At 44.6% G+C, this 10,088-nt stretch overlaps 1 protein-coding gene across 2 annotated transcripts; it reads left to right on the forward strand.

Annotated features, from left to right (window-relative positions):
• Positions 1-1,796: 1,796 nt before the first annotated feature.
• On the forward strand, positions 1,797-7,806 carry LOC122922515. Of its 2 annotated transcripts, none has more exons than XM_044273135.1 (5): positions 1,797-1,942; positions 2,451-2,547; positions 6,867-7,025; positions 7,330-7,461; positions 7,543-7,806. In XM_044273135.1, exons 2-5 carry the CDS (start codon positions 2,451-2,453, stop codon positions 7,677-7,679), a joined length of 525 nt encoding a protein of 174 aa, XP_044129070.1. In that variant the 5' UTR covers positions 1,797-1,942; the 3' UTR covers positions 7,680-7,806. The 2 variants fall into 2 exon arrangements, with proteins under 2 accessions (XP_044129070.1, XP_044129069.1); XM_044273134.1 differs by lacking the exon at positions 1,797-1,942 and adding an exon at positions 2,238-2,339.
• Positions 7,807-10,088: the final 2,282 nt, after the last annotated feature.

The following is a 10,088-nucleotide window of genomic DNA, read 5'->3' on the forward strand; positions in this document are numbered from 1 at the left end:
CAATTCCATTCCGCATTTTGCGGAACGGAATTGCGGACCCGTACATTTCTATGGGGTTGCGATCCGGAATTGTGGACCCGCACTTCCGGGTCCGCAATTCCGATCCTGAAAAAAATAGAACATGTCCTATTCTTGTCCGCAATAGCTGACAAGAATAGGCATATTCTCTTAGTGCTGGCAATGTGCGGTCCGCAAAATGCGGAACGCGCATTGCTGCTGTCCATGTTTTGCGGATCCGTGTATCCGCAAAACACACACGGATGTGTGAATGGACCCTCATGCTAAATCCAGGGCAGTTGGGAGGCATGCTCAGGAGATATACACAAGCACTTCTAGTAAGTCTCCGTACAGGACTGATCTCTTTAGAGAGACCCAGGACCCTGCGTAAACTGGATCCGAGCCAGACAGAATCCTACTCCATACTGACGAGGGGCAAACGCCCTGAAACAGCTACAGATGTATATTTGGCTTGGCTATATTCCCCTTTTTCATATCCCAAGGCTTAGTTAAAAAGTTGTATTCCACAAAGTGGCACTAGTGAGATGGTCCTCTGTCCTTGGGAGATACCTCTTTGTATATCCCTCTTCAGTCTACTAATACCCCTGCCTAGGAGACTACATTTGTATATCTTCCTTCTTTCTATATTCTTTTCCGGCCTACTGATCTTCAGGTTGTAAAACAAAACATGCAATGCAACAGCTCTCTGCAAACCAAATAAAGTACAAAACATGCATAATAATTGCTAGTGCTATACTTATAAATTAGAGACGCTTGGCAAATACATTTTGTACAAAACTACAGTGTTGTTCTCAGCCATAGCAACGTGCCCCTGCGCATTGGGATGTGCTGACTGACCCCCTTTTTCTTTGCAGTTTGTACTGGAGGTGTGGCTGCCTCCCCAGCCGTGCACTCCTCTAGCTCGTCTGCCCCATAGGCTGATTTTAATTAGTGTGAGTATATAGCTTGGCCTGCTCCCCCTCACTCACTGGAAACCATTTGGCACCAGGAGAGGTATGGTATATGCGTGGGCTTTCATTGCAGTCTTTGGTGGCCATTTGGCACCAGGAGTGGTGTAGGGTGGGCCTGGCGTGCATGTTGGTACCTGCATTCCCTGGATATAATGGAGGCCATTTTGGCACCAAAGATGACAGAAATGAAAGCGGGCCAGCATCCATGTGGAACCTTCACTCCCTGAATTGTATGGTAGCCGTCATGGCACATAACAGGTAGAATTTAGTGTTAGGAACCCGTCTTGCAGGGATTGCCTTGATGTGCGGCAGACGGGCTCACATTTTGTACAAAATTATTTATTTGCCAAGCATCTCTAATTTATTAGTATAGCACTAGCATTTATTATGCATTTTTGTACTTTATTTGGTTTGCAGAGAGCTGCTGCATTGCATATGATGTTTTCCGCCCTAGCAACGTGCCCCTGCGCATTGGGATGTGCTGACTGACCCCCTTTTTCTTTGCAGTTTGATCTTCAGGTTGTTTTGTAGAAGACGCCACCCCAGGGGAAGGGGACAGAATATGAAATATGCCCCCTGTAGACCCTTAGATCAGGGATCCGCTTCTATAACTTGTATAACCTTGTTGCTAGATGTAAATTGCAGACAGGTCCCCTTTAAGAGCCCTTGTATGGGGGTAAAAAATAAGACTGTCATGGCTGGTGGCAGACTGAAAGGCGGAAGGAGACAAAGTATCAGGAGGAAACATCGGAGAAGGTGGTGATTATACGTGACCCCCTCCTTCTCTGATTTCCTGCTATAACGTTTGTGGGGGGGGGGGATTAAAGCAACTAAGGCGTCTCTTGCTCTTTCTGTCCCAGAATGCCCTTCTCCTGGCTTTTTCTCAAAATCTGTTTTTGGCTCTGCTCCCAGATCCTGTCCCTGAGTCTCTCTCCATTTTACACAGTCTGCAGTTCGGCTCCCTTGCTGTCGCTGTGAGTACTGTATGGCCTGTGGGGGGTTCTGCACTGCAGTCTTTTTAAATGGGGGTGTTGCTCAATATATGGGGGGGCTGCTGAGGCTTGGGAGGGGGTTAAAAATGTTTTTGTGGAATTGCTACGGGACCTTCAGCTGAAGGCCATGACATTTTACCGGCTATGCCAGTGCATGCAATAGCTTCTCTTGTCAACTTCAAAGCAGATCCCCAAAATCCTCCCCTTCTATCCGCAGAGAAGCTATCGCCACTGTATCAAGAGCTGGTAATCTAACTGTAGTGTAACTATATAGACAGATGAGGTGAGAGACATGTTGACCTTTCCCTGTTCCCAGAGGTCAGAAGAATACTCAACTCAGGTGGCAGTGCCAGGATGTCCGACACAGCGCCACTCTGTGGTAGGAACATGGAACAGCTACTTATTCTTCATAGGACATTACCCTCATTCTCCAACACATAGGGGCAGGAGAGGGTACAGCAGATGCTGACCTACAATTTTTCCATTCTAGATGTTGTCGGTTCTGGCACAGAGGTCGCCGCTTTTGGCTAAAATGAGGGTTCTAGGAGCCATCGGCGTAAGAGCAGCCCACAGCCACGGGGACCACGGTAAGTGCTGGGAATAAAATTGTACGACAGTAGGTAAGGATTTCACAAGAGTAAGTGAGAGGCACAGAATCCGGTGAGATAAAGACAAAGAATGAGGTACCAGGCATCAGTTTTGTGCTAACCATTTGTTATACGGAAGGAACTGTAGATGGCCCAAAATGATGTGTGAGGACCATAAAAGAGCCTCAAATGAGGCATGGGATACAAATAATAATGTTGGAAAAGTATGGAGGGCCTGGAATGCCATGATACACTGGTAATAGGTTTGAAGAAAAGGGGAGGGTCCTTGAATGAGCTACCTCTTATAAGATTTGTTAAGTAGAGAAGAGCTCTGATGGGTACCTATTGGAGATCCAGAAAGTCAGGAGAGCCCCTGAATGGGGTGAAATACTTCAAACAATATTTAGGTAGAATGGAGGAATATTAAACCAAAGTGATGGGACATCGACGCGGACCTGAGGCTTCAGCCACTAATTAAGAGGCACAGAATGAGGCATGAGGCACCTGTGATAAGAATAAGTAAGTATCACATAAAATAAGGTGTGAGGCACTTTTATTGAACTGTGACTTAAGTGTCCAAGAATGAGACATCAGGTAACTGCAATTGACAAGGACACAGGCCAACGTATAAGGCGCCAGCAATTGGACAAGGAAGTAAAGACTGAGGTATGGGAACTGATACGGGCACAAAACTAAGAGCGAGGCACCTGTAATAAGACACAGGTCGTTATGTGGGCATAAAATGAGGCATGAGGTCAGGGGTGGATTGGGAACTTAAAGGGGTTTTCTCATCTCAGACAATGGGGGCATATTGCTAGGATATGCCCTCATTGTCTTATAGGTGCGGGTCCCACCGCTGGGATCCGCACCTATATCGAGAACGGAGCCCCGAAAGTGAGAGCGCACTGCGCATGCACAGCCGCCCTCCATTCATTTCTATGGGGCCGCTAAAAATAGCTGAGCGCCGCATAGAAATAAATGGGAGCATGGGCCGCGCATGCACTTCTATGGGAGAGGCGGGGATTAGCGCTTGGTGGTGGATGGACCCCGGGAAATCTGGGGTCCTCCAGCCACAGCGCTCCCCGTTCCTTTTGTCTATAGGTGTGGGACCTGCACCTATCAGACAATGGGGGCATATGCTAGTGATATGCCCCCATTGTCTAAGATGGGAATACCCCTTTAAAGTGGCCCTGAAAAAAAAAAAAAAGGTGGCCCCAATGTTGTAGGTAGGTCATAATCGACAGAAGGTGGTATTTAGAATACCATCCCACAGACCCAAATACCCCAGTGCGGCACAAAATACTTCTCCAGAACTGTCCCTCTTCAATGGCCATGGCTGCCACTTTCTGTCCTCCTCCAATTGTGTCTAATATGGAGCAGGATTCTTGGGATGTGAGATATGGGCCACAGCACCAAGTCAGCCCTACGCTCAACATGCACCTGGACTTCCTCTAATAATGACCCTTGTTTCCCTAGTAGTATGTACCCAGCCAGCGGCAATGAGGAGGCTCTCATTGCCCTATGGGCATCGGCGCAACAGGAAAATTCCCTGTAGGGTCTATGGCCAATAACAACCCCCCCCCCATTAGGTGCATCTTAGGATACAGACAGGATAAGGCAGCTATTAAGAAAAAGGAATTGAGAAAGGCACATTAGTTGCCTGTAATAAGTTGCTTAAGCAAGAATGAGACGGGAGGTACCTGAAGCAAGAGAAGATGAGGACAGTGAGTGGAAGGAGCGTGCCAGGGGCAGAGTGCCATGAGTCATTAGCGAATACTGTACTACAAACAGCCGTTTCTGCAAGACAATGGGAAGCACAAGTATGTGACCCTAACGTCTTCACTGTGAGCTTACTAATCTGTAGTGCTTTATAATGATGTTAACAAAGTCAACAGTTCCTCCATCAAAACTCCCTAAAAACACTGTAAACGGCACATCATGGATGATGGCTAAATGGAGAATTTCAAGGTAAGGAGACAAACCCTTCCTGTTATTTTTATACTGGTAAAGATGAACAAGCTTACATCTTCCCTAGATAGTCAGTAATCGGGGCTACTTGTATTTAAAGAGCTTCTCCTGGAATTATTTAAAATGGCCGTAAGCAACATGTCCTAGAATGTGAGAAGGACTGGTTTCTACTTCCAGAGTTGCCTAGAGGGTGAGGTCGAGGCCACACTACACACTATACTCTGGCACTTGCATATACTACACATTCGTGATTGCTCCTGTCAGGCTGCTCAGCCATGATGGCATTTCATGGGTAGGATCGCATCATTACCATTTATTGTAGAGCAGTGTACTGAGGCCCTAGACGGCTCCAACGGGCGGCAAGCAACTACGCAAGCAGTTGCAACCAGTCCTACTGACACTCTAGGACAGGTTGCTGGCGGCCATTTTAAATTTCTGAAGAACCCCTTTAAAGGGCAATTCCAGTAACCGCTGATATGATCAATAATACAGTAATAATTTCTGAATTACTAAACGGGTATAATACTGCCTCATATGTGCAAGAATATACAGTAACTATGACAATCCTGCCCCTATGTACAATAATATAACTACTATAATAGTTCCTCATATGTGCAAACATATAACTACTACAATACTTCCCCCCTATGTACAAGACTATAACTACTATAAGGCCTCTTTCACACGAGCGTGACTGATTAGGTCCGGATGCGTTCAGGGTGCATTCAGTGAAACTCGCACCATTTTGCAAGCAAGTTCAGTCAGTTTTGTCTGCGATTGCGTTTAGTTGTTCAGTTTTTTCCGTGTGGGTGCTATGCGTTTTGATGCGTTTTTCACGCGCGTGATAAAAAAACTAAGGCTGCGTTTACACGGGCGAGATTTCCGCGCGGGTGCAATGCAGTAGGTGAACGCATTGCACCTGCACTGAATCCTGACCCATTCATTTCAATGGGGCTGTGTACATGAGCATTTTTTTTCATGCATCAGTTCTGCAATGCTTTAAAATCGCAGCATGTTCTATATTCAGCGTTTTTCACGCAGCCCTGGCCCCATAGAAGTGAATGGGGCTGCGTTAATAACTCATTGCAAGTGCGGATGCAATGCGTTTTTCACTGATGGTTGCTAGGAGATGTTGTTTGTAAACCTTCAGTTTTTTATCACGCGCGTGAAAAACGCATCAAAACGCATTGCACCCGCGCGGAAAAAACTGAACAACTAAACGCAATTGCAGCCAAAACTGACTGAACTTGCTTGCAAAATGGTGCGTGTTTAACTGAACGCATCCGGACCTAATCTGTCACGCTCGTGTGAACTCAGCCTAAGGCCTCGTTCACACTTCAGTGTTTGGTCAGTGATTTCCATCAGTGATTTGTGAGCCAAAACCAGGTGCAACTCTAAACACAGAACAGTAGCAGATCTTTCCCTTCTACCTCATGTCTGTGGAGGCTCCACTTCTGGTTTTGGCTCACAAATCACTGATGGAAATCACTGACCAAACACTGAAGTGTGAACGAGGCCTAAAGGTTTACAAACAACATGTCTTAGCAACCATCAGTGAAAAATGCATTGCATCCGCACTTGCTTCCAGATCCAATGCGTTTTTCACTGAAGCCCCATTCACTTCTATGATGAGACAGGGCTGCAAGAAAAAACGCATAATATAGAACATGCTGCAACGCAGAACTGATGCGTGAAAAAAAACGCTCATGTACACAGACCTATTGAAATGAATGGGTTAGGATTCAGTGCAGGTGCTATGCGTTCACATGCATTGCGCCTGCGTGGAAAACTCGACCGTGTGAAAGAGGCCTAATGGTGGATAAACTAATACTTTATTGATACTAGTTAAAAATAGGGGGAATATATAACATTTTTCACTCTTTCAAAAATATCTAATAATCGGGTTGGGACTACTATAATACTGCCCCCCTATGTAGAGGAATATAACTACTATAATACTGCCCCATATGTACCATATAACTACTACACCACTGCCTCCTATGTAGAAGAATATAACTACTATAATACTGCTACCTATGCACAAGAATAGAACTACTATAATACTGCCTCATATATACAAGAGTATAACTACTATAATATTTGCCCCTATGTACTAGAATATAAGTACTATAACAGTACCTCTTATGTACAAGAATATGACTACTATAATACTGCCTCTGTGGGACAAGAATATCATGACTATAATACTGCCTCCTATGTACAAGAATATAACTACTATAATACTGCTTTCTATGTACAAGAATATAACTAATTACCCCTATGTAAAAGAATATATACCTATGGGCATATGAAAATATTACCAGTTCTAATGGCATCTCTTACATCATTAGACGCAGTACCATATTACACCAAGCCGGCATATTTTGACCACCGGACTCTTCCTCTGCCTGACATCCCCTTTCATGATGGTCTGAGCTCCCAGGAAACTGCGCTTAAGGAGAAGGAGAAAGGACCTTGGAAGCAGCTGAGTCCAGAGGACAAGATATCACGTAATGTACAGTGTGTTCAGGACCAGTGGTCTACTAGTGCCCATAAGCATTGTTTGCCTGGTATGGCCACTTGTTTAGCATGTAGTGCCAGAGATTACAGTGATGAAAATCTCTGGGCTTTCTAGACACCCTGCAATTTTTGAAATTGCCACAGATCCAAGCCTACAGACCACCATTCTGATCTGTTCATATGACCCTTTATATAATGCCCAGTAGACTCTCTATGGCTGATGCCCCCTTAATCTGAGGGCCTTCCTTAATTGGGTGCTTCTTTAACTCTACCTTTTTTTTCATTGCCACACAGTTTACCGTATCCAGTTTAACCAGACATATGCAGAGATGAATAAACCAACCAATGAGTGGAAAAGTGTGATTGGTGGCATCCTCTTCTTCTTTGGCATAACAGGACTCATAGTGTGGTGGCAGAAAGTACATGGTGAGAATACTATTGGAAAACGGGCTTCTTTTGGGGACTGTCTTGGGGGTAGGACTAACACCATGTTTTCTGTCTGTGTAGTGTTCCCTCCTCTCCCGCACACCCTCCAGGAGGAGTGGATACAGATGCAGATTCGAAGGATGTTGGACATGCGCGTGGGGCCCATTGAAGGCTTCTCCTCCAACTGGGACTATGAGAAGAATGAGTGGAAGAAATAAACTGTGATCTTCGAAGGCACTAGATCCAAGCCAGCACAAACTCTCCATATACAACCTAACCGTGGTGTGTCCATGTACTAGTTCAACAATAGTCTGTTAATAAACTCTTGTCAATGAATCCACGTAACACGGGTGTAAAAGCATCTTCTGTCTCTCATAACAATGCCATGGTCTGCAAAATGTAGGCCTGGATCCTGAGTTACATACTATATGATGCTCCAGAGCTGCACTCGCCATGCTGCTCCCACTACTGGGCTTCCAGCACTGGGTAAAATAAAATTACTTGTTTAAGCACCACCCATGCACTCCACTAACTGAGGGGACTTGGAGGGACCTCCTCCCCCACGTTGTTTATAAGTGTTTGAAGGAGGGGCCTAGTTTAGTGACGTGAAGGACTTGCTTAAAGGGGGTTGTCTCATCTCGCCATTACTAAGTCGAGATAAGGCACAGTCCTGACCACCAGCCAGGAAACGGAGACAGTGGACAATGCCGAAGCATGGAAGCTACAGAAACTATGCCATTTCCTATCGGGCTAGTGGTCGTGACTAACAGCGAGATGAGACAACCCTTTTAATAAGTAAGATTAGGGGAGGGTCAGTTGGAGATGCAAATGCATGAGTGGTAGTGAAAGACAACCCTCAGTAAGGCGTTTTCGTAGGTCCTATTAATTAGAATAGGTTATGTGCATGGTGGTCACATTGAACATGGCCCATAACCATCTATCAGTGCTGAATGCGGCTCTTGGGGTACAAAAGATTGGGGACCACTGGCCTGTATCATACTTCAGAGCTGCACTCACTATCCTGCTGGTGGAATCATTGAGCACATATTACACTCCAGAGCTACACTCACTATTCTGCTGGTGGAGTGGGAGTGTAAATACATTATTTATCCAGAGCTGCACTCACTATTTTTATGGTGGAGTCACTGTGTATAAATATACATTATGTATCCTGTACTGATCCTCAGTTGCATCCTGTATTATACTCCACAGCTGTACTCGCTATTCTGCTTGTGGAGTCACTGAACTTATTACATTTTTCCTGTACTGATCCTTGGTTACATTCTATATTAGACTCCAGAGCTGCACTCACTATTCTGCTGGTGGAGTCACTGTGTACATTACTTATACTGAACTGATCCTGAGTTACATTCTATATTATACTCCAGAGCTGTAATCACTATTCTGCTGGTGAAGTCACTGTGTACATACATTTATTATCCTGTATTATACTTCAGAACTGCACTCAAGATGAGAAATACAACGCATTTAGAAAGGTGGAGGTTTGCTTTAAAGGGGATGTTGAGTTTGGACAACTTGCCTCAGTCATCTGTTATCTTTAGGGGAAATAAATGAGTTACTCAATGAAATAAACTGGCCACCCATCTGGACCCTCAGTCAATCTCTTCCCATCACCATATGCCAGGGGTGGGCAACCTGTGGCACTTCAGCTGTTGTGATACTACAACTCCCAGCATGCATACTTGCTCTGCTTTTCTCAGAACTCTCAGAAATAAATGGAGCATGCTGGGAATTGTAGTTTCACAACAGCTGGAGTGCCGCAGGTTGCCCACCCCTGTCCTATGCTTTCTGGAGAACTCCTTTAATTTACCAATCAGATTTTCCTGCAGCTTACTGCCATATTTCCAGAGCAGGTCAAATATCCAGGAGACAAAATAACTGTATTAATGGCATTTTATTGAAACTTGTTACATGGAAAATCAAAAATATGTAATAAATACAACTCATATCTGAGTTACAGTAATCATCCCAACAATAGTTATATAAAAAAAAAAAGGAAATGAAATAAAGACAGGCAGGCAGGAGTAATCTATTACAGAAAATGCATTTATTATTTTGACAATTGAATCTGTTGATGTGAAATGATCACGGATCAGATCTTACTGATCATTACTGAATATAAACCAACCAATCACTCCTAAACATATAAAAGCAATCATTCTTATGTGAAGTGCGCACAGTCTCCCAGCGGAGGGAGGACATTGATGATTCCACATACAGGGGCAGAATCGGCATCACCTCTAGGTGACAGTTTTGTGTAAACAGGTCATGAACTATAAGGGTCAGAGTTCCGTTTTTCTGATGCAGAGCTCCAAACCCCTGGGGACACAGAATTACATGGCTTAGGCCTTTTTTACACGGTCGTCACAGATGTTCTCCCTATGCATTGCGAGAAACCCGCGCGAGTAGGCACGCAATTTCAGTCAGTTTTTACTGCGATTGCGTTCTGATGTTCAGGTTTTTTCTCACGCACGTGAGAAAAAACTGAATGTGGTACCCAGACCCGAACCTGGGCTTCTTCACTGAAGTTCGGGTTTGGGTTAGGTGTTCTATTAATTTTATTATTTTCCCTCATAACATGGTTATAAAGGAAAATAGCATTATTA

The sequence above is a fragment of the Bufo gargarizans genome, unplaced genomic scaffold (genome assembly GCF_014858855.1).
Source record: "Bufo gargarizans isolate SCDJY-AF-19 unplaced genomic scaffold, ASM1485885v1 fragScaff_scaffold_41_pilon:::fragment_2:::debris, whole genome shotgun sequence".
Lineage (NCBI taxonomy): Eukaryota > Metazoa > Chordata > Amphibia > Anura > Bufonidae > Bufo > Bufo gargarizans.